At 45.4% G+C, this 24757-nt stretch overlaps 1 protein-coding gene and 1 long non-coding RNA gene across 3 annotated transcripts in view; one reads left to right on the top strand and one right to left on the bottom strand.

The window, feature by feature from the left end:
- The window catches only part of BOD1L1 (biorientation of chromosomes in cell division 1 like 1), a 53704-nt gene extending 37841 nt beyond the window's left edge, over nucleotides 1-15863 (bottom strand). For both annotated transcript variants that reach the window (XM_058723076.1, XM_058723077.1), the window contains exons 1-6: nucleotides 15505-15863; nucleotides 9151-9275; nucleotides 4059-4249; nucleotides 2962-3576; nucleotides 2624-2773; nucleotides 344-510 (exon numbers count right to left, since the gene is read on the bottom strand). In XM_058723076.1, coding sequence (XP_058579059.1) covers nucleotides 344-510; nucleotides 2624-2773; nucleotides 2962-3576; nucleotides 4059-4249; nucleotides 9151-9275; nucleotides 15505-15735 — 1479 coding nt within the window. In that variant the 5' untranslated portion in view covers nucleotides 15736-15863. The remainder of the gene's footprint in view (nucleotides 1-343; nucleotides 511-2623; nucleotides 2774-2961; nucleotides 3577-4058; nucleotides 4250-9150; nucleotides 9276-15504) is intronic.
- Nucleotides 10285-12402, top strand: LOC131507814 (uncharacterized). The gene is made up of 3 exons (XR_009259725.1): nucleotides 10285-10350; nucleotides 11343-11437; nucleotides 12071-12402. It is a non-coding gene; the product is annotated as an uncharacterized LOC131507814 (long non-coding RNA).
- Nucleotides 15864-24757: the final 8894 nt, after the last annotated feature.

Here is a 24757-nt window from a genome sequence, read left to right as displayed (position 1 = left end):
CCGAGCTGAAGTCTGACACTTAACCAACTCAACCACCCACCTGCACTTCCCTCTTAATCTTATGTTAATGGCTGCACATCCTCTCTTTGTATGGGCTGGATCCACACTTGATTCAAACATTTCCATACTGTGAAACACTTGTTGCCCGGTTTTCACTATTAAGCATAATGACACAAACACCTACGTTACACGTTTATGTCTGTTCTGCCTAAATGACAGGCTGCTGAAGGCAGAACCTCCATGTCATGGTTCTGTCTGCTGCCCAGTACCTTGCACACAGACTAGCCAGGTTTGTCAACCTGATGTGACAGGTTAAAATAGCGACAGATGGAATCTGACTTACGATAGACTGGCGTCGTTGTTCTACGGTAAGTTCATCATCAGAGTCGCTGTAATACTTTGAGTAAAGATATGGTTTGTGAACATAAGCATGCCGCACGCTTTTTGCTTTTCCTTCACTGGGGTCGCTGTTTTGAGTTTTTGTTTTGTTCTGCTTGTTCTTCTCCTCATCTGGAAGAAAGCCAATAGAAAGAGGAGTGCTTCTGTGAATTACCAATGAAGTCGACACCATGCCTGATCAACATCAAGCAACAAAAGCAGTTATCGATATAGTTCAAGTGCATTTGTCAGCCCAATGGAAAATATCAGGATGCAAAAAAATCAGAAATAAACATTTTTAAAGGCCATCATCCCATCCATATCAAAATTTACTTCTTCCAATGAGCTTCTCACACATAAAGAAGGCGAAAAAAAAATTAGACCCTGTCACCATTCAGGGTTCCCTGACAAATACTTAATTCTCATTAGTACGTCAGTAGACTTGGTACGGACGTGGCTTTGCCACTGTGAAACGGAACAAGTTCACTTGAACCCACACTTTAAAGTAGGCTTGAGATTTTTTTTTTTTTAATTTTGAGATTTTAATGACCACCCGAGAGTCTCTCACTACACAAGAGGCAAGAGTCAATAACTGGCCCACACCAAGGATGTACTAAAAGCCCCCTACCCTAGGAAGGTGGGTATGTTTCCCACAACACAGCAAGTGAAGTAGAAACCTGTAAACAAGGTCTTCATTTCTACCACTTAGTACTCTCCAAACAGTCACCTTCTTCCTTCTTGGATCTCAGACATATAAAACCTAGTCCTGTCCAGGAAAAAACGTGGAAAGCCCCACAAAAGCACCTAGGATGAGAATTTTAGTCAGGCTTCAGAAAGTGGGGTACACAGGATGAGTGATATCCATCATACACACAGGGCCTACGGAACTGACCTCACAACGAGGTATGAAAAGCATACCTGATGTTTTCTGGGCTGGTCATTTCGTTTTCAGGGGGATACTAAGGACGCAAACTGGGATGGACTGAAATTAAAAGGTGGAATTAAAAGCTTCTACTTTTTCTCCTCTAGGATTTTCTCTCTAGGTGTCCTATCCAAAAGCCCACGGCAAATTTACAAAATGCTGCTTACAAGTAGTTGCAAATAATATTTGATTTTTAACAAAGGTCGTAAGCAGAACTTAATCACGTGATACAGAGTAGCACAAAGTGTTGGTCAGAAGCCCAGACCAGGGTTGAAACTGACACCGGAGCTCAATAGCTGCGTGACCCTAGACAGGACACCTTCTCTTGGTGACTCTCTTTCCTCACCTGGACCTACTTCTCAGGATTGCTAAGGATTACAGGAGCTAGGACACAGAAGAGTATACAGTGCCTGGAACACAGTAAGTGCTTAGTAAGGGCTGGGTGAAAAACAAACTCTACAGAGAAGTATGGTCTTGCCCGTAGCTTCTGGGAGGTAATCTCTAAGTCTGTGGAATGTCATGTCTGACACGAGTGTTTGTCTGCCTGGGGGTCTTGGGTCAAGCTAAATCAACTCACGGTATGATCTGGGTCAGTAGCTTTGGGCCATGGCATATCAGCTTGACCTCTGGAGGGGCTGGAGATTAAGATCTGACGCTATGTCTACATGATGGAGCCCCAGTAGAAATTTTGGACATCAAGGTTTCTGTGAGCTTCCCTGGTTGGCGATTAGCCACATACATATTTCTGACATCAATGCCAGGAAGGTAATGCTCTCTGTGACCCCGCAGGGAAAGGGCTTCCGGAAGCTCCATGGACTCTGGCCTGTGTGCCTCTTCCCTTGGCTGATCTGAATGTGTGTCCCTTCACTGTAATAAACCACCACCATGAACTGTAAAGCTTTCAGTGAGTTCTAGGAGTCCTCCTAGAGAATCGTCAAACCTAAGGGTAGGCTTGGAGACCTCAACTTTGCAAATGGTGTCAGAAGTGAGAGCAGCCTTGGGGACTGTGCTCCCCCAACAACGCCCACACAAATCCACAGACACCCACACCCACAGCACCGTCATATACACTGTCTCCTCTACATCTTCTAATAAACCTGCGGGATGGAGTTCAAGGATGGAGAACCAAGGCTTGTGGAGTAACTTACCAAGCTTGCTCAGACAGACAACCTCGGAGCTGGGACTCAGAAACACATCTTCCAACTACAAAGTCCCATGCTCTTGCCAGTATACCACACTGTCTTTCACGATATAGCCATGTGAATATACAAACAATGCTCGACAGGAAGCTTCCCAGAGGCGTTATTAAGTAAAATGCTTTACCGTCTGACGTAATCTCTCCTTCTTCCATGCTATCAGACATTACAACTTCCTCCTCGGTGTCTTCTTCAAAAGATGAAAGGTCACTGGTATGGACAGAGCTAACTGTGATGTCTGTAAGTCCATCCACATCAGAATCTATTAAAGAGCAATCTTCGAGAAGGAAATAAAACACAAAGATAAGTCATGTTATAAGAACAAACTCAGCACCCAATTCCTAAATTACGTTTAAAATACTCTGCATTAAATACAGGTCAAAAAAATGTGGAACCCCCCCCCCCCCCGCAACTGACACTCTTTGATCTGTAAACTGTTGTAGATTTTTGCAAGTTTTTATATACCTTCTTTTGTCCCTTCAATGGTTTTAGCTTTATTACTATTCTTTTCTGACGGGAGTTTTGAACACTCTACATCTTTTTCCTTTGCTTGCTTTTCTTCTTTCGCTTTTTGTAGGTCCTCACTCCTTTTTGTGTGGTCAAACTTCTTTTCGGTCTTTTCCTTCTTTTCTTTCTTTCTTTCTCCTTTGTCATTGCTCTCTGGTTTCTTTTCACCTTTGTCCGTTGATTTATTTTTTTGGTCAATGCTTTCCTGTTGAACATCCTTATTTAGCAGAATTGAACTACTACTCTCTTTTGTGTGATTTTTAATTTCCTCAACTGGACAAGGGAGATCATTTAATTCTTCAGACTTGGGGGCTGTTTCCTGTCCTTCCCCTGCAGAGTCGGGTGTAGACTTTTCTTTGTCAGCCATGTCCTCTGAAGTTCTCTCTTTCTCGGTACTAGTGTCAGTGCTGGGCTGAGATGGGAGTTTTTTGGACACTCTCTCACTGGTTTTGGTGTTTGATGTTTCTGTTGAAGCTCTGGCTGCACTAGCTTCTTGGTTAAGAGAAGTTATGGTTTCCAAGATTGACATGGCGTCATTGGCTACATTAGCGCTGGGTCCAGGCACTGGGACACCTTTGAGGGAAAGATGAGCGTTAGAAAAAACTTATGCAGAAGGTAAGCCCCTCTGATGAATCGATGCTACAAGACGCTCTCATCTTTATAAGACACGTATGCTGTGCGGACCATTCATACTCTTTTAGACTTTCGGATACCAATGCTAACACCGAGCACATTCTAAATCCTCTACTGTTCTAACACTGTGTCATAGGAAAGGCACCATGCAAATCTGAGAATAGTCTAATTCTCTTCGGTTATATTAATTATTCCCTCAGTTGAAACACACACACGTACACACAGCCAACACGTCAGGAAAATGTCTACCATTTTGCATTAATCTCAAAAAGAAATGTTCTATCAGTTGAGGAATGTGATATTTGAAATAAATATAATTTCACTAGAGTAGCCAAGGAACAAAATTGATAATTATATCCCTAGCTTGATACTCAGTTCAAGAAGCAAAGCAAAGGAACTGACCAAGAGTAAAAGCAAAGCACCTTGTGTGATGACAGAAGAGTCTGGTTTCTCATCATCGGGGGCTGTGCTGCCACTTGCTTCCTCTTTGTGGTTTAGGGTGGCCAAAAACTCATGCACAGCTTTCTCCACCTGAGGTCTGAACGTGTGGTTGATCTTTGGATCCACAACCTGAGAAATAATTCGGTCAATACCAGACTCCAACATTCCTGATCTGAAACACAAAATAAGTTTTACAGAAAGGTAAAACACAATTTCATATGATTTACATTAATTGCTTTTAAATAAAATTGTACTTGTCACATATATGTTCAACCTGAAATTACCCAATCCACTCATCTCAATATATGGAAAGAATAGGCAATGGGAAGTTTCACACCAGGCAGCATTTAGGTCGATCACACTGCAAGAAAGACTGTATACTTTCTACCAGCGGTGTCGCTAGTGGAAACGCTAAAGCAGGCAAAACAAGAAACAAAACACCTTTAGAACTAGACACAATACGGGGCGCCTGGGTGGCTCAGTTGGTTAAACGTCTGACTTCAGCGCAGGTCATGATCTCACTGGGTTTGTGAGTTCCTGCCCCACATCGGGCTCTGTGCTGACAGCTCAGAGCTGGGAGCCTCCTTCAGATTCTGTGTCTCCTCCTCTCTCTGCCCCTCCCATGCTCATGCTCTGTCTCTCTCTCTCAATAATAAAAAAAAAAAAAGAACTAGACACAATACATTATCTAGAGCCCACACTTCCAGGTGATGCTTACCTTACCCCAACCCTGGCCAGGGCATATGGGAATAAATGATCACTACAGCTGACTTCTGGGTATAAATCTATGGACTCCACAATTTTTTTTTTTTAGCAGAAAAATGTAAGCCTTTTAGAAATATGAGAATCTCCAGGAAAACTGAAGAACATATACAGAGTGTAATTTCAACAAGCTTATAAAACAAAGAAAAGAAAGCAAACTTCAGAAAAATAAAGAAAAACTTAAGACTTCTCGTTTTCTTTTTATTACATTATCTTCCTGCTGTAAAAACTGATGATTTATTCATTCAACAATCAGGTTACGAGTGTCTTCTCCATAACAGGCACCATGCTGGGGATCGGTCTGTTACAAATCAGACCTGGTTTCTGGTCTGGCGGGAGAGACAGACATGATTAAAATACCAGAGGGCAGGCACTATAAGACACCGTCTACTCTAGGAAAGAGGGGAATGGAGAAGTATTAAATATGTTTAAGGTGATCTGGGAATGCTTCACAAAGAGAAGATACTTCCACTGAGCCTTGATTTCCATAGAAGCAAAGAGGAGGAAAGAGCTGAGAGAAATACACGCAAGAGACGGGAGGAGCAAAGGGGGCGACACAGACTGAAATGTGCAGAAAATCACAAAAGCGTGAGTAAAATAAGAGGATGTGGATTTGTTTTAAGAAACGCACTTACACCTCGTTTCTTGCTAAAACAAAACAAAACAAAACCAACCACCCGAGGAGCCAATGTTTCTGGACAGTATTGGATGAGCCGGGGGCTGTCTCTTCCAGATTCTAGGCCTCGGCTCTCTCCGCAGAACGGGGGAGCCATCTCTCCTTACACTTGACAATGCTATTTTTGAGTGCAGCTCTTTCTGAGTGGAGGATGGATTTGATTTCCATTTCCTGAGGTACCTTGCAGCCTTGTGATACTATAATTCTACTTATGTGGGCCATAGAGAAAAATGAGTCAACACCGGACAAAGTAGGTAACCTGCTTTTTAAAGTTCTAAGATAAAAAAAAAATGCAAATCCTGCACACATCGTTACACCTTAGAGGTGCCTTTAACATGTAGCAGGTGTAAAAGAAACAAGGACAAGCAATCTTAAAAATGTTTTCAGGGGCGCCTGGGTGGCGCAGTCGGTTAAGCGTCCGACTTCAGCCAGGTCACGATCTCGCGGTCCGTGAGTTCGAGCCCCGCGTCGGGCTCTGGGCTGATGGCTCGGAGCCTGGAGCCTGTTTCCGATTCTGTGTCTCCCTCTCTCTCTGCCCCTCCCCCGTTCATGCTCTGTCTCTCTCTGTCCCAAAAATAAATAAAAAACGTTGAAAAAAAAATTTAAAAAAAATAAAACCCACTCACCCTAACATCACTGCTGCAGCCGATGTTTCTCTGCCTCTATTCCAGGCCCTCGTCTATTTCAGTCTAGTCTCCCGCGAGGTCAGCTCTGATCTTAAATCAAAGTGGGGGCCATCCTAATGAACACACCGCTCTTAGTGGGCCCACTCTAGTATGGTGTGGTCACAGCAGCCTCACCAGAGGGAGATGCTACAGCCTTGGACTCAAGGGCAAAGCCGAAATGCCAGTAGGTAGTATTTTCCTGATTAAAGCTACTTCCTTTTCCTTTCAAATTCTATTCAGTTAAGATCATTATTTAGAGCTATCTGGCATTTTAGATTCTGTTGTTCAAACGAATGCATAAAAAGAACACTACTGAGAGGTGCCTGGGTGGCTCAGTGGGTTAAGCTTCTGACTCTTGATTTGGGCTCAGGTCATGATGTCACGGTTGTGAGATCGAGTCCCACGTCGGGCTCTGCACTGAGCATGAAGCCTGCCTGGGATATTCTCTCTCTCTCTCTCTCTCTCTGCCCTCTCCCACTCGCAATCTCTCAAAATAAATAAACATTAAAAAAAAATACCACTGAGTCCGAAGATCAATTATTAAGTTGAACCATTTGAAATTGCCGTATTTTTGTCCTACAAAAATGGGAATTGTAGATGGTTCAGGCTAATGGTCAATTGAATATTTCTCAAAGTCTTTGTAGGAAAAACTGTTTGAAATTTTATGTATAGGGGCTGGTCCCTCTCTACAACAATAGCTGGACAACTAAATACTGTGGTATCTTTCCTTAAGGAAGCTTGAAAATGATATACTCAAGTGATATGTAACTTTACTCAGTAAGAGAATATTTTAATTAATGGGGCATCTGGGTAGTTCTGTTGGTTGAGCATCTGACTCTTGATTTCGGCTCAGGTCATGATCTCATAGTTTGTGAGTTCGAGCCCCGCATCGGGCTCTGTGCTGACAGCGTGGAGCCTGCTTGGGATTCCCTCTCTCCCTCTCTCTCTGCCCTTCCCCAGCTCATGCTCTCTTACTCTCTCAAATAAACATTTAAAAAAAAAATAATAAATAACATAGCTAGCAGAGAATTTACAGATGTTAGTCTATGAAGAGCAATTCCTAAATTATCCAAGGGAAGCTGTTTGTCCTGTTATGAAATGTCTCTAGAAGACGGGTGCGTGGGTGGCTCAGTCGGTTAAGCGCCAGACTTCGGCTCAGGTCACAATTCAGGGCTTGTGAGTTTGAGCCCCTCGTCGGGATCTGTGCTGACGGCTCAGAGCCCGGAGCCTGCTTCAGATTCTGTGTCTCCCTCTCTCTGCTCCTCCCCTGCTTGCGTGCGCTCTCTGTCTCTCTCTCTCCCAAAAACTGAATAAACATTAAAAAAAGAAATTTAAGTGTCTCTAGAAGATAGTTCCCAAGACCCAGGCTGGTGGTCACAAGAACCCTTTACTGAAATGTACAGCAACCCCTCACTAAGCAGGATTCTGTGAAAATGTCTTATAAGGGGGCTATTACGACTTGTTAAGTGCTTTCGATTTTACAGGGGTGAGAAAAGAATGAAGGACTGCTTCCCTCCTTGATAGGTTTTGCCTGCTGAGGGGTAAATACAATGCCAGGAAATCTGCCTATGACTTCGGTGGCTCAACGTATGAAAAAAAAGAATGCACCTCCCCCACACCCCCCCAGTAAAAACTCTATGCTTTCAAAGGGATGTAATGGCTGGTTTGAAAAGGGGGGCAGCTCCACCCTCTGTAATCGGGGAGTGCTCTGTAGAAGGGAGGGCAGGCCCCGACCTTGCCCCGAGGTTTGCCCCACCCCCACCCCCTGCTATTCCGGCTCCTCGTCGGAAAAGCCTGGAAATGTCGGCAGCCACAGACCCTCGGGTTTTCAGGAAAGTCTTTGGCTTTTCCCATCAGGTATTAACTCTGCAGCCTTCCCTGGCGTCTTTTGCCCTCTCGGGGACTGTTTTATAGGTTTCGCAAACATCCTTTAAAATGCAGACAACAAAGCTATTGTTAAATTTCCCTCTTCTCTTATTCAGTAGGAGACAGTCAGGGCCCCCAGGTTCCAGGTGTCTAGTATTACGTGTGGCTAAATGGGTCTTTGAGTCAGAGTGTGAAGCTTTGTTTGTGGGGCTTCCCCGGGGCCTGCACACCAGGTAGGCTTGCAGGGTTCCTACCGGACTAGAGGGTTTGAAGAGGTGGGAGGTAGAAGATGAATTTGTTTAACTGTTTAAAAGTCACATTTCCTTCTAAAAGATGAGCCTGAACGTAAATATTTGTCAAGAAAGGAAGACTGGGCACTCTTTAAATAACTCAGTCACCCCTTCCGCGGGGAGGGTGACGCAGGGATACGAGGTCCGGGTCTTCCTGTCTTGGCAAATATTTATATTCAAGAACAAGATGGTATTGTAAATCTGCTTTTCTGGGAACAAATATGATTTTTTTTAAAGGTCCCTCTAAACACTCCAGCTCTTCTCATTCTCTTTATCTTACCCAAAATGGCTCTGACAGGTCCAAACACACTTTCCTGCTTTTTTTTTTTTTTTTGGCTATATCATCACTAAGAAGCAGACTTAAAAGTCACAGTAAAGTGCAAAAGAAAAAAAAAAAGAGGGGAGTCGTATTAGAAGATAGGAGACATGGCCTCAAATTAGGGGAAATTATTTTAACTGCCGTGATCTAGAATGCCTTTTTTACTTATCAAAGCAGAATAATAAAGCCTGATCTTTATGGGGTATTCTGGCACTTACCAGCAATTAACATTATACCCTAGTATTTTGTTTCTGGAGTCACATTGGCATCCTGGTCCTTCAGGTATTTCCAAAGGTCTGCAGAAGTCAGACTGCTAAAATTCATGGGGAAACGTGAAGCGATTTGAGCCCCCTCTAAACTGCACTGCGCCATCCTCGAAACAGCCAACCAGACGTGATAAAACGACATCTAGCTTCCACAAAATGGTCTCTGCCTTCCACAGAGCAGACTGACGCCTTCAAGCCTGCCTAGGGTCTCTGGGTCTGGAAGACTTACTTGAGCACCTGCTGTCTAATGTTGTTTCTCAGCTGGTTCTTATTGAGGTGAGGACTCCATGTATGAGTTGCCAAGTGGTTCGCAACAAAGCTGTCAACCCGTTGTCTCAGGTTCTGATAGGCAGGCTGGGAAGTGGGGGGGAAAGACAAATGTTATAAATCACAAGTGTTACATAATATCAATATTTCTAAGTCTCAGGAATTTGAGGATGCTTAACAGTGTTAACGTTTTTTAGATTACAGCATCAATGTGGCCACGAAGTTTCTCAGCTTAGGACCATCCTGCTTCAGGATAACTGAGACATGCAAATACTGCTTATTTTGTTAAAGCCAAGATGTTTGGAGATAGGAGGACACAAAGAAGAAAGACATACCTCTCATCTACAGACAAAGGACTCGAAAATCAGATACAAGGAACTATCTGGGTTAGATTAGCTTCAGATGATCTGGAGCCAAGAAAGGGAGGGGAGCAGAGGAATAAGTTTTTGCTGAGGACATGGCATTTGGGTTGGACCCTCCGAGTTTCACAAAGCAGCTGGTCATCGGAGAGGCAGGCCTTGCACATACAGCCAACAACAGAAGCAGTACAAGTGGATGAGAAAATGTGGGGTCAGGAGCATCTGGGAGCTCCAAGTTGGTGGGGGAAGAGAATATAAAAAAGCAGAGATACGAGGTTGCAGACAGCCTGCAGCCACGGGCTGGAGGGCATCCCAGACGTGTAGACGTCTGGGATTATGGGGTTGAGGACAGGAACCCACTGCACGTGAGCAGAGGGATACGCTATGGCTGAGCTTTCTGCCCAGTAATCTTCCGACAGGGAGAGAGTAAAGAGACACACGATGTACTTCGGAAAGGAGGCAGTAACTACGGTGATGAAGATGTGTACCGGGGGAGTGGAACCGGGCTGAACCAACACTGCAACCAGGCATTCGACCTAACGTAAGCAGTGGTCCTCAACCAAGAGCGATTCTGCCTCCACCACCCCCACCCCAGGGCACTTTAGACAATGTCTGGAGACAGTTTCGGTGGCCACGACTCAGGGAGCTGCCACTGGCATCTTGTGCGTTGATGGCAGGGATGCCGCTGAGTGCCCTAGAGTGCACAGGTAAACCCGAACAACAAAGAACGTTCCAGCCCAGAATGTCAACGGTGCTGAGGCTGAGAACCCCTAAGTTAAGGGAAGCAGGAGAGAGAACACATGGTATGTCACTTTTTTTTTTTTTAAGTTTATTTATTTTTGAGAAAGAGAGAAAGAGAGAGAGAGAACAGGGGAGGGGCAGAGAGAGGAAGACAGAGAATCCCAAGCAGGCTCCACTGTCAGCACAGAGCCCGATGCTGGACTCCAACGTGCAACCCGCGAGAGAACCGTGAGATCGTGACCTGAGCCAACATCAAGAGTCGGACGCTTAAGTGACTGTGCCATCCAGGCACAGACTTAAGTGACTGTGACATCCCCGTATGTCACTTCTTAAAAGGACATGCCTAGGAGTGCTTGACCACCCAATCAGGACTGCACCCCTCCTTCCTAGAGCCTGCCCCCCCACCCCCACCACTCGCGGTCTGTCACGTGGCTTTTCACGTAGTGGAGTGAGAGTCCCTGAATGGCCATATGGCTTCATCTGCTGTTTGTGGCTCCTAACCTTACCCTTCAAAGCCTGTAGTCCAGTGAAACATTCTCACGCCTTCAATCTTCTGTACCTACCATTCCCTCTACTCTCTATTTGGCAAACTTCTCGCCTTCAGAGCTCACCCTCGTCTGTGATGTCACCCCTGGCTTTCCCCCATGTTCCTCCCATCCTGTGTACATACCCCCTTTCCAACAATGCTTGCCCTGTACTGTATTTTGGGGAGGGGGGTATTTATCTCTCCACTGAAGAGGAAGCCGGGTCCTCACATTCCCTTCATCTTTGTTTCCACATAGCTTCTCACACTGCTTGGCAGATAAGCAATTAAAAAAGTAGCTGTCCGCGGAGATGGCCAGATACCTATCTCAGGCACAGATGGTAAGACTTCATCCCTTTGTGATGCCCCCTCATCCCTCCCAATTTCCAGACTTTTGCTGATTCCTATTTCCTGTCCTACAAGAGACACTCAAGATCCCGTCTCACATCCCTCTCCATTTATCCAAAATCAACGTGAACTAAAACGAATTCTTTCTCCCCACTGACTCTAAAACATAATTCTTGTCTCCAGTATCCCCCAATCCCAGAACCACTGGACTCAAACATCATCACAAAGCATTCAGCACTCTAGCTGCCCCAAACAAGCTCCAATCTGAACTACAACAGGTAAGTCTCCTTGTTGCCACATTCTCCTTTCAGTAAAAAGCCTAGTGACTTCAGCAATATTTTGGATCCCATTACTCCTCTGAGAAGCTTTCCTTTTCCTCTTTTCTTCCTTTTCCAGTGCTCTGCTCAAAAGCCTTGGAGTCATCCTTGATTCCTCCCTTTCTCTTCCACCCCACCTCCAAACCTTTGGCAAATTCTGTCCGCAGTGGCATCAAAATACACTCAGAATCTGACCACTTTCCACCCCCTTTACCGCCACCCCTCTGGTCCAAGGTGCTCTCATCTCCTCTCTCGATTCCCAACCCATCTCCCTACTTCTGACCACTTGCCCACCTGAAGTCTATTTTTCACACAGTGGCTCAGGTTAATCTTCCAAAATTAGGGTAATCATATATTTATTGTCCAAACTACATCATGACTGAGTGTGAAGGGGACACCCTTAATAATTACTCACCTAAACCCAACCCATCTAAAAGGGGAGTCAGACCATGTCCTTAGGCTCAGAAGGTGCCAATGGCTTCTCAGCTCCAGTAAAAGCCAATTTCTTACAATGGCGTCCAAGGCCTGCCAGATCCATGAAGGGAGGGGGGACGGAGGGCCACTCCTATCTTCTGTCACTTTCTCCCTCACCAGGTCCTGCCTCAGGCCTTCCCACTGGCTGTGGTCTCTACTTAGAGCACTGAGCCCCACACAGCTGGATGGATGGTCTCTTCGGTTCCTTCAGGGACAGCTCAAGTAACACCTTGAAATCTTCCCCGGACAACTTACTGAAAACAAATCAGCAACCCTTTCCACCCTCACCCTGCTTTATTTCTTCCACAGAACCTATTACACGTTATCCCCTGTCTGCTTTTCGCTGCTGGGATGCAAGCTCCATAAAAGCAGGGAGGTTTTGTTCACTGCTGTATCCTAGCATCTGAACAGTGCTTTGTACATACTGAATATGTGTTGGGTGAGTAAGTTTATATACTCTGTCTTCAATATTCCTTTCAAATCTAAAAAGAAAAAAAAAAAAAAAAAAGAGGCAATAGTCACAGTGACCAGGAGCCACTTGTAACCGAGAAAGTATACAAAACTTGGCCTTTATTACCTGGGGAGAAAGGTGCCATATTTATTTGGTTGGTGAGTTCTCTGCCTGGGACAGAAGGACAGGCCTCTCTTGATCTTCCCTCTTCACACTCTCCAGGGTGACCTCAGAGCCAAGGGGTCAGAAACGGCAGGGATCTGAGAACTAGGAATCTACAGCAGAGGAGCCTCAGCCTTAGTTAGATCTTGGGATGACTAAGGTTCTCATTCTTTGGGTAGGAGGGCTGATTGGTTTGCTAAGGTCAGATCCCTCTCTTGGTTGGTTAGAGGCCATCAATAACCCCAGGGCAGTCTGGAGGGTTTTCGGGCCCGCAGGAATGCCAGCGGACTTTCGTACTCCTCATCTTGCTTTAACCACACTGGGCTGGATGGTGGCTTTGCTCTTGGAGAGCTCCTGATAGGTGTCAAATGTCTTGATTCTTAAATATGCATGCGACTGACAAGCCAGTTACTGCTATAACCCTATAGATTCTGTACTGCAGGTCAGAGTTTGACATAAAGCAGGTCAGTCTTCAGGGTTCAATTATCAAAAGCACCATACCACAAATGGTCTCAATTACAAGTTGTTCTTACAGAGCAGATTCGACGGTTCCCTAAAAGTGATGCTCCTTTGCATGAACAGGGGATCTTACGTCTGTTCTGACCCACTCATCACATGGAGAGGAATGTTAGGCTCAAAAGAAAACCTTGGCTTCTGTAGGATTTTTGAGACTTTCAAACTTAAGTCATATGTATGTATATGTATATACATATATATGAAAAAGGATATAAAATGCTACACAACAAGAAGAAACACTTTAAATCAGATTAAAATCTGCATAATCGTTAGTAAAGCTAAGGAACAGGAAGAGGGAGACACTCATGGCGGAAAGAGGAAAGAGAACCAGAACCAGGAGGCACAGAGGTAGAAGACAAGGAGGAAAAAGAGAGGAGGGGAGGCATCAGGAGTGAAGACAGAGGGAGAAAGCAAGCACAGGAGGGGTGAGGAAAGAATTTCCGCTGCACACAGGCATCCTTTTCCGTCAGGGAAGGGGTATTATTTCAGTTCTCTAGTTTCCAACATTAAAACAAGGGACCTTGTTCTGCGGCCCCCGAACTCCTTGCAACTGGGTATTAGGCTGAGCCACATGTAACTGCCTACAGTCGACCGTTTCTGAATGACAAAAGTTGTACTTTAATATGCACATGTACATTTTTTCTTGGGAGAAGGTCCTGGCTTCATTAGATTGTCCGAGCAACCGTCCTCCCTTCCTTCCCACCAAGAAAGGTTTTCAGGCTCCACTTTGAGAGGATCTGGCAGGGGCATTACAAACACATAACAATAACATTTAGTGGCGATGGGGGATGAAGAAAAATTTGAGCCTTAGGTGTTGCAGCGCCCCCTTTAGCATAGTCAAGTTTCCAATGTGCCTGCACAAGGGTAACATAGAGATGTGGTTTCTCAGAACAGCAGAGTGAAATCTCTATTTGCCCGATACAAATAACCAGCGTCATCTACATAACACGTACCTGGATCTGTCTCATCTCCCATTTTTTTTTTTTTTTAAAAAAGGGCAACAGACATTATTTTCAAAAAGATGGCTGTGCATATTCCCTAAAACAAAGTGAGAAAACTATATACTTCCTACACAGATGAACATCTCCAAGTATCTTGAATTCTCTGTGGTGTAAAAACCCCAACACCCCGAAAAAGCACATTCTACTTCTGGTCCACATGGTGGATCAGAGATCCCCAGATTCTCCAGAGGGTTTTCCCAGGGAAGACAGCAGAATCGTGTGCAGTTTCCATCAAATCCTGGTGGACAGAGTCACAAGGAAAAATCCGTGTAAGAATGCAAACACTCCTTGTCTCAAAGACATGAGGTTCCTCAGAAAATGTGAGGAATGTGTTGAGAAAACCCTTACCCCGTGCAAACTCCAATCTGAGGGACCCAACCAGATATAAGCCAAATACCCCAATTTCTTAACTGTTTCCAACTGAAGCTTCCTGCTTCAATCATTTCCAGAATTCCAGACTCTGTGTTCCATCCTCCTCACTGATTGCTCTATCCTGGTTGTCCACTGCTCATTCTTTGCAGAACCAGCAAAGTGTACTCACTCCCGCCACCACCCCCTTTCACTCTGACATTTGGTACAAAATCCTTCCCCTTCCCAGCCCCTAACTCTTTCCATACAAGGAAGCACCTTGCTGACCTTTCCCCTCTTCCCATTACTCTCCAGAACTCTCTTCTTTCCTGTCCTTCTTCCACTTCAATCAATACCTGCTGTCACCTCTCCTCCAACCTTTCCTCACTGAATGGCTTGGTTCTCCCTATCCCCCGGCCCCTGTCACTTCAGAGAAGTGATTTGGCCTGAGCCACCTTAATCAGGCAGTCAGCGGTGGAAACAAGAGTCTCAGTCTCTCTAGCCCACCTTTCCACCGACCGGCTCTGCCTCCTTACCTCTGCACCCACGCACACAGTGACCAGCAATGCACAATGCTAATAATTTGATTCATAATCACTGAATTCCTCCAAAGGACACAGACATGACCCTTCCCGCCCAAAAATCTTCAAGAGAGCACGCAAAAATAACTTGGATACAAAGCAAACCACGAAAAAAAAAAAAAAAAAAAAAAGACCAGAGATGAAAGCCCTGTTAGCATTAGTGTTTCCAGACGAGTCTCTCGAAGAACCATGACTTAGTCTTGCTCACCACCATACTCCCCGCGTCTAAGCAGGGCAGGTGATTAACACGAGCCCGTTAAACGAACGACAGGATCGGCGAATGAATGAACGCACCGAGCCTCACACAGTGCCCGGCCCCTAGCAGCCGCTCAAAGAGGAAGCGGCTGCCCAGGGAACCTGGGGAGGGAGAGGCGCGCTCAGCAGGGGCCCCAGCTGGGGAAGTCGAGGCGCAGCCGGCCGACGGACGAGTGCGGGACACTGCCCCAGAGGGCGGCCCTCGGGGTCCTCCCCCCGCAGCCCCCGTGCGCCCCGAACCTTGGTGTCCACGTCGGCCAGGCAGTCCCTGCGGAACTGGTCGAAGAGCCCCTGGCTCTTGAGGTGGTTCACGATCATGGCCACGAGCTGCGGGTCCCCGGCGCCGGCCCCCGCGCCGCCCGCCGCACCCGGGCCAGCCCCGGGGCCCGGCGGCGGCGGCGGCGGCTGCGGCTGCGGCGGGGGAGGCGGCGGCGCCGGAGGAGGCGGCTGCGGCTGCGGGTTGGTGGCCATGGAGGCCTGGGCCGGGGAAGGCGCGGGCCCGGGCGGGCGGGCGCTCCTGGGAGGCGGCGGCTGCACCGGTCCCGCCGCCTGAGGGAAGCCAACGGGATGTTGTTACGGAACCAGCGGATCCAGAGCAACCCCGGAAGTGAAAGGGAACCAGGGGAAGAGAGGAAGGAGGTGACAATAGCAACGGAGGCTTGGCGACGGGAGCCGCGAGGGGCCATTTCCGGCCGCCCGCGGGCGCCCTCGCGAGGCGCGCTTGCGGCGGAAGCGGCGGCGACCAGGCGCTGCGAGCCGCGGCGTCGGGGCCAAAGGCCAAGGTCAGGAATCCGGGGTGGTCGGGCGTGCGAGCCACGCGACTCTCCGGGCCAGGGGGCCGACTGGGCGCCCGCGCGGCGCCGGCCGGGTTCCCTGCGCGGTGGCATTTAGGCCTGACGCCCTTGCTTCTCTTGCACGGAGCAGTCGAGATCCATAGTCGTTTGTAATGCGAACCGTAGGTGGAAGTGCTTCTCTAAACTCTCCCAACCGTCTTCGCTCAGCCTACGATCCGGCCCAGTTTTCTTCCAAGCAGGTAGCTCCAGCCGCCTCCTGTCTTTCTTCCCCTCTCTCCCTCCGGTTTTTCCGTGGGCGTCCCCCTCTTACTCCGAATGTGCCTGTGGTCTGGAACTCGCTCCATCCCAACAGCACCTTCCTGCCCGTGAAGACAAGCCCCCAGGCTTTTAGTTTTAACGGTTTGTTATGGATTACTTTGATAGGAACAGGTAACGCTCCTGTAGCTCTCATGCAGCACTGTGTGCCCCGCATGGCCCTGAAAGCTTCTTATATGCAGTAATTAGTTCAGTCTTTGGAACGACACTAAGCTACTAGGTCTTAGTACTGTCATCGGTCTGCAAATCAGGAAACGGAGGCCCTTGAGACGTTAAGTAAATTGCCTAAGGTTACACAGCAAGCAAATCGCCCGATTCTAGACTAATCTATTTTTTAAAATTATTAGTACACAAATTGAAATTAGTATTAACAAATTTTCGTAATTATTTAGTAGAATGCAAAATTTATTGGAAAATACATCTTGGTTAAGCGGATACCGTTGTTTTTACAAATTCATTTGTCTGTGGATGAACACGCTTCATTGTTGGAAGGAGGAAGGCTGAGCATGACTTCTGTTGTTATTTCTAGTTTTTATAGCTCTACGCCCTGAAAAGCCGTGTTCATATAAACAAGTACATACCTGTGAATGGAGTCTTACTATAGCAATGTCACTCAATTCTTGATCTCAAGAAATTAGAGTTGATGACTTATGAGTTCACTTACTCAATTCAGCCTCCTTCAATTTTGTTGAAAGCAAAGAATTGAAAGCCACCCGACTTGCCAAAGAATTTGTGTATCTAGTCCTTATTGTTCCACTTTTTCAGTTTCTGGGAAATATAACAAATAGGCTTAACAACATATCAAATGACTATGAATTAGACTTTTTTTTTTTTTCAGTGAGATGTATCTTGTTTAACCTGACACGCTCAAAATTTGGGGAAAATCTAGACATTGTTCATTTTCATAAGTGGCTGCAGATAAATTTTTTTTTAAATTTTGTTTTGTTATCGGATAGCTCGGTTTTGTTTTGTCAAGACTTTGCAGCTAATTATACAGCTCATTCCAGTTGAAACTTTGTCAAGCATGGAAAATATTTGTCATATACCCTAATTAATAGCACCCGTTTTCACCATCGAACCAGCCAAATTGGATTTAGTTTTCCGTGAGAAACACTTTGACTTCCTTGTTTCAGTTTAAATAAAGTGTCTTGCATTTTGAGGATTGTAATGAAGACTGCGGAGAGAAAAAGTCATTGAATGAATTGTAAAAGATTTACTAAAAGCAATAAAGATTAAAATAGCGTAAGACACAATTGTTTTATCCATTTTCAAAATTAGTGAAAATAAGATGCAAATATGTTTCCCTTAGTTATCAACAGTGCAATATAATTTGCTAAATATATTTATATTATTTATTAAGTGTGTCTAGTATGATAAAAGGCATGGCATTTGGTATGTATGGGTGCTTGTATCACCAAACTTATTCAGCTTTAGGGGAATAACTAAGTACGAATCATCCATAAAAATTCAGCAAAACTCCATGAATATAGTCAGTCATAGTGATCAAACCTAAAAAAAAAATAATAATAAGGCATTTTTGCTACTAAAAATAAATTAGTTCATTGGCTACTAAATTTTTTGTTTTGTGAACATTTTAGAAAATCCTAAATATTTTCTATGTAAGAACTGATTATAATTTAAACAGATGATCCAAAAAGACCAGTATCATTTCTTAAATGACCCTCCACCCACCCAAAGCCCAGTTAAAACCCTGAAAGTTCACTTTTTCAATGACACTAGAACACGTTTTTAGATGGGGTTCAAATGCCCATTAAGTTTTTTTTTTTTTTTTTTATTGTATTTTTTTTTTAGTTTATTTGTTTTTGAGACAGAGACAGAGAAAGATAGAGTGCAAGCAGGGGAGGGGCAGAGAGAGAGGGAGACACAGAATCCAAAGCAGGCTGCGGGCTCTGAGCTGTCAGCACGGAGCCCGACTCGGGGGCTTGAACTCTCACGAACTGTGAGATCATGAGATCATGATGGGAGCCCCCCAGGGGCCCCACCCACGAAGTTTTTGTAACAGTTTTTGTCAGGTTGTGGGGAGAGGAAAGGATGTGTGGCTTGCCTCCCCGCAGCAAGCTCCGCAGTCACAGCCAGCCCTCCATTTCGGCTGTAGTATATAAAATACCCAGTAAAGACAGAAGTGGCCGTTGCACAGAGCGTTATAAAACGTGAATGTGAGAAGCGGGGGGCAGGGGGTGCTTTCTTCTCTGGAAGGAACTTCAAAGAATTGCCCCTTGCTCCAGAGTCAGGACCTGGAGATGGGGTGTCAGAGGGGAGACGGTCAGGTAGAGGGCTGGTTGTCCAGGGCAGCATTTGGCTGGCAGGCGCTGGAAACTTCCTTGTTCCTTGCCAGTCTGGGAGTGCTCAAGAGTAGAGGTGCTTTGGCAACGGTGGCTGTGGGAGCATATGCTGGAGCTGCAGAGTTCGAGAAGGTCGCTGAGTCCTAGCTGGTAGGACAGTGGAGGGTGGGACTAGCACAGCAAGATAGCAGTGATGGCAACTGAGAACCAGGGCTGGGCCCTGGGATACTGGGGCAGGAACTCCAGAGGAGAGAAATCATGATGTGGGGTGTGGTGGGGAGAGCTGGGAAGGGACACTTTCTGGTGAAGTAGGATGTACCCATCACTTTAGTTACTCATACTTTACGTGATAGGAGAATCCTGTGTGGGTAGTCAGGAAGATTAGCAGTGGTGCTCAAACTTGAGCATGCACCAGAATCTCCTGGAGGCCTGGTGAGCACACAGTGCTGGCCCCATCCAGGCCCAGAGTCTAATCTGGTAGGTCTGGGACAGGGCCTGAGACTCGTGTTTGCAACAAATGCTGATGGATCACCGTCTGAGAAACACTGGATAGACAAACCACAGGCCTAGTCCCATTTACCTGTCCTTATTAAGTATTCTCTGGAACCTAGCCACGCCCACTGGGTTTGCTTGGTTTCCAATGTCTGGCTGCTTTCACTGCAAGGTTGGAGTTGAGATGGAGACTGTGCGGTTGGGAAAGCTGAGACTAGTTACCATGTGGCCCTTCATAGAAAACGTCTGCCAAACCCCTGGGCTGGAAGGAGGCCGCAAAGGTGCAGTGGTGAAGCTTTCCATTTGGGAAGCCTGTATTCCAGAACTTCTGCCATTCACTAGGTAACAAGGTACTTCTCCCAACAGAGGAGATAATGCCTACTTAGCAGGGAAGCCAAGTCTTATAAATGACCGTGGTTTGTACTGTGCAGCCCAGATGAAGTGAATTAATTAAGAATGGGTGGAGTTTTGGAGAGTCCGGGTGGCTCAGTCGACTGAGTGTCCGACTCTTGATTTCTGCTCAGGTCAGGATCCCAGGGTCATGGGATTGAGCCCTACCCAGGGCTCCGCCAATGGAGCCTGCCTAAGCTTCTCTCTTTCCCTCTGCTCCTCTCCCCTGCTCGTGCCCCAGTGGGTGTGCTTTCTCTGTAAAAACACAAAACAAAACAAAACAAAACAAAATGGAAGAAGTTTGGATAGAGAGAGAAAGGGGAAGCTATGCCTTGTTGAGGAAAGGACACGCTCTAAAGGAAAAGAGTCAGAGTGTGCCTTTGTTTCAGTCTCCAGTCACTCCATAACTGAGAATATAATCAAGGTAGAAAACCAGGTCTCTAGTATGGTGCTGGGCACACACTATGGATGTAACAGGTGTTCATTTATTATGGGATATTTATTTCATTTCTGTTAGAAATATTCTGTGATGTAGCCCATCAGTTAACATTAAACTGTCCATTAACACACATGGAGATTTGCTACTTTGTGAGGAAATTGCTGTTGGTCTTGAAGGAGGGAGGTGCTGGGTATACCAACCTAGAACTCTAAAATAGGAATTGTCTCATCTACATTTGTGAACTCTGATGGCCATTTATCTTTCCCTTAAGCGATAGCCTTTTTGTCATATTTTTATTCCTTGCTTTCTAGTTTGAACACTTTTTTTTTTTATAAGAAAATACTCCTTTAATGCATGTAACGTCACTTTTTTCATATTTCTTTGCTTTTAAGATTTAAACTTCTGGTAATGACAGTAATCAGATTAACAAAAGTAAGATTTATTATGAAGTTAAGAAGCCAGTATCTGTTAATGTTACTGAGTTGCTGGCTGTTTTGACAATTGGGGTAACATAGCAGATGGCTTGAAATAAAAAATATTCCTTTATGTGCTTATAAAGATGGAAAGGAACTTTGCATTTGTGAGTTAGTCGTCAAGAAGACTCTCTTTATTTTTAAAATAGCTTTAGTTTGTGTATATGTTCCTTGAATATTCTAGAAGGTACATGGTGCCCTGAACATGAAAAGTCACACCTCCAGGAATGAAACGAGGAAACGCAGAAATGAAAGGAAGATCTGTAGAAATTATGTGATATTATCTGAATACCCTAAATCCAATCCAGGTCTAAGTGGAATCTAGGGAGAAATTCTAGTTAGAAATTCTGAGGAGGAGGAGAAAATAGTAATGATAAGCAAGAAATTGTATACTTAAGTAATGAGAATATTCTACCTCTGGAAAAGGAATATTTTCAGAGGGGAGATGACAGACAAAGTTTCTGAAAAGGAGGGATTTACAGTGTCTGGAATCAGCATTGTCTCCGTGGAGAGTATATATTTGCTGTGTCGGGACAGAAGAATTTTCCCTTCCTCCCCACTAGGTTATTTGGCTGGTCAAACAACCAAATGGAGATTGCACAGGATTAACAGGAGAAAAACTAGTGTAATTCTGCACATCCGGGGGCCGCAAACCTGTGACACCTAAAGGACAGCCAGGTAACAGGCTTCTGTAACATCCTAGCTAAAGAGGCTGGTAGGGGTCTGGGGATACAAAGGGAAGGAAGGCTATTCACGGGAAGGGGAGAGACGTTTGGAGAACAAAGCTTGCCCTGTTATCCAGGGAAGTTTCTTAGGTAAGAAGGGATCTTCTAGCCCCTTTCCTCAGCTGGCACTAAAGTGATCGGTCCTTCCGAGGAAGCTGAGGCCATGCTTACCTGCCTGCACTCCGTCCTTAATCTGCAAGGTGGGGAGATGACCCCCACAGAGAAGACCAATGCCCTCAGTAGAGCAGCCGGTATAGACGTTGAACCTTTCTGGCTAGGCTTATTTGCAGTGGCCCTGGCCAATGTCAACATCGGGAGCCTCAGCTGCAGTGTAGGGGCTGGGGGACCAGCCCCAGCAGCTGGTGCTGCACCAGCAGGAGCCCCCTCCCCCTCTACCACTGCTACCCCAGCTGAAGAGAAGAAAGTGGAAGCAAAGAAAGAAGAATCTGAGGAGTCTGATGGCGAGATGGGCTTTGCTCTTTTTGACCAAACCTGTTTTGTAACGTGTTCAATAAAAAGCTGAATTCAAAAAAGTGTCTTCTGGGGCGCCTGGGTGGCTCGGTCAGTTAAGCGTCCGACTTCAGCTCAGGTCATGGTCTCGCAGTTTGTGAGTTCGAGCCCCATCTGGGCGGGCTCTGTGCTGACACCTTCAGAGCCTGGAGCCTGCTTCGGATTCTGTGCTTCCCTCTCTCTCTGTCCCTTCCCTGCTTGTGCTCCATTTCTCTCTCTCTCAAAAATAAATAAACATCAAAAAATAAATGTCTTCTGGTAATTGTTCTCTTCCTGGTATAGGCTCCCTTTCCAGTGTAAATTTAGGCAGCTGAGGTGGAGATAAAGAGCTTTTCCTAAATCTGCTGGGTTTTGGCTACCTAAATTTAGTTCAAGATAATCCTCATGTCGGAGGGCACTTGTTGGGGTGAGCACTGGGTGTGTGTGTCACCGATGAATCACGGGGACTCTACCCCAGAAACCAAGAGCACACTCTATACACTGTATGTTAGCTAACTTGACAATAAACTTTAAAATAATAATAATAATAATAAGTAAATCTAAGATAATCCTCATGCCAAAGGGACATATTTTGGAGACGCTTCTTCTGAACCCCCTCAGCCTTTAGGTATCAGCCATTAGGATCAATTAGAGAATCTTGGGGCGCCTGGGTGGCTCAGTCGGTTCAAGCATCCAGCTCTTGGTTTCTGCTCAGGTCATGATCTCGTCGTTTGTGGGTTCGAGCCCTGGAGTCTCTCTCCCTTTCTCCCTGCCCCTCCACTGCTTATGCTCTCTATCTCAAAATAAATAAAAACTGAAAAAATATATAAAACATTAAAAAAAAGATCAATTAAATGATCTTAGCTGTTCCTCTTAGACTCTGATCCTTAGGCAACCTTTGGGACACATATTTAGCTTCCTATTTGTTCAGCAAATATGGGAAGCTCTTGACTTGGTTATGTCTCTCCCCATGAATGATTTCAAGGTGTTTTTTTTTTTTTTCCAAGTTTTTATTTTAATTCCAGTCCTCTGAATGATTTTTATGCATAAAGCTCTAAGAGCTTGGTTTACTTGTGAAACTATCTGGGGTCCAGATCCATTATTTAAGTACTGATACTCACCTTCTGACCTTGCAAGCCTGAAGGCAGGGCCCACACTGTGGTGAAGGAACTGAGTCATTGCCTTGGGCAGTATGGGTGGCCACTGGCCTATCTCAGGTCACCTCCAATTTTATTGGCCAATTTTATTGGTTTTAAATTCAAGTGGCACTGATTACAGTGGTGACTCGTGTTCTTTGTAGACAAGGAGGAAAATCTAGAAGTTTATCGACAACAGCTAACAATCTAGAGATAAGCCCCTGATTCGAGCTGCACTAATTAGAACCATCTTTGGGACTTTTGAAGTCCCTTTTGGTATCCCTTCCTGGTGGCCACACGGTAAACACATGTCTGGAGTAGTCAACCACCAGATCATCTCGCACATGGTCAGAGCCGGTCTCTGGGGGGAAAAAAATCTTGCTAACCTACAGAGGAAAGCACAGAGAACACAAAGGCCCAGCCTGCATCCACCACGTTCCTGCAGCCCAATTATACTTGTCCTTATTCATCATTTGATGATGTAAAACAAACTCCAAAATACATCCTAAGAAAAGTCCTGTTGTTTAATATGGAGCATGCCTTTCTGTGGTCACGGGAGAGACCGAGAATGGGAAGGGCTGGTGCAAAATGGTAGCATGTGAGTGGGAACCCATGAACACCAGCATCGGTCAGTGTTCACCCCTTTGTAAACAACCTGAGCCCGGCACTTCCTGCTCCTTGCTGCTGGCAAGCATCGAGGCGTCCGTACAAATGTGATCTGCCAGCCAGACAAATTGTTCTTTTCACTTCAGGGCCGCAGTTACTCAGGGGGGCCGTGGATCGGGTGGGGACATCTCTTTAAAGGCAGGAAGTCTCTTGCTACAAAGATCTGACTGAAGACTGATTTCCGTGGGGTTGAACCATATGCCTCAAGAGATAATCAAAGTTAGTTGGGACAAGAGAAGACAAATGCGCACTTCTTAAAAGAAAAGGGCATAAAAATATTCATCAGCAATTATTTCGACAATACCAAACCAACAATTACGCTTCTTTGGATGTAAGTCTGGCGATCGTCCGGGTGTTTTACACGCTCTTTCTGTGACAAGGATGAGATCGTGATTAACAGGTGAGACTCTGGTAACCGTTTAAAAAAAAATAATAATAAAAGCCTGAGTAGCTGTCAAGATTGTTTTTGCTTGAACATAAACTTGAATTTCTACTACTTTAGGTTATTGGAAATAAATACTTTGATGTGGTAAACATGTTGAACAAATTACAATGCTGGTTAAACAGTGAATTTTGTAATAAAGCGTTTGTGGTGTTCCCCAAATCTGGACATGTCAACAAGGAATGGAGAAGAAAGTGCATTTTTATTTATATATTCACATTTTCTGCCAATAGGCACCTGAACACCTGTTCTCTACTGGGTTGTTGGCCCAATGTGGATTTGCCTAAGATAGGAAGCCCAGTGGGCATGGGTTCCATTCTCAGAGAGCCGGAGTGCTCATTGTAAAGACAAAATGTGCTTGTCATGCACATACAGTGCATATATTTAAAGCCTTGATTTAAATTATAATACATATTTGAAATAAAATCAGTGCAGTTGGATCATGTAAAAATGAGGGCAAAATGGAAGAAATGGATGTGTACATATATGGAACAGTGCTGGGCTGGGCTCAGTTAATCCATGAAACACTCTGTAGGAAAGCAGCCTTGAACCTGGTTTTAAAAGAGACAACAGACACTGGATGGGCAGGGGGAGGGGCTGGAAGGCCTGAGTAAGTTGTTAAGCAGCCTAATTTTCAAGGTCAGGCACAGAAACAGTGTAGTCATAAAATTATAGGCCTATTCACTCCTGAAGTGGGCATTTTCCTTAATTTTGATTTACATAAAATAGTACATTAGCCCTTTGACTAATGAAAGCAGGGAGCCACGGGCACCTGGGTGGCTCAGTCGGTTAAGTGTCCAACTTTGGCTCAGGTCGTGATCTCACGGTT

The sequence above is a fragment of the Neofelis nebulosa genome, chromosome 3 (assembly GCF_028018385.1).
Source record: "Neofelis nebulosa isolate mNeoNeb1 chromosome 3, mNeoNeb1.pri, whole genome shotgun sequence".
In the NCBI taxonomy this organism is placed as follows: domain Eukaryota; kingdom Metazoa; phylum Chordata; class Mammalia; order Carnivora; family Felidae; genus Neofelis; species Neofelis nebulosa.
The sequence above is the reverse complement of the archived record's forward strand: the minus strand, read 5'-3'. Positions and strand labels throughout refer to the sequence as shown.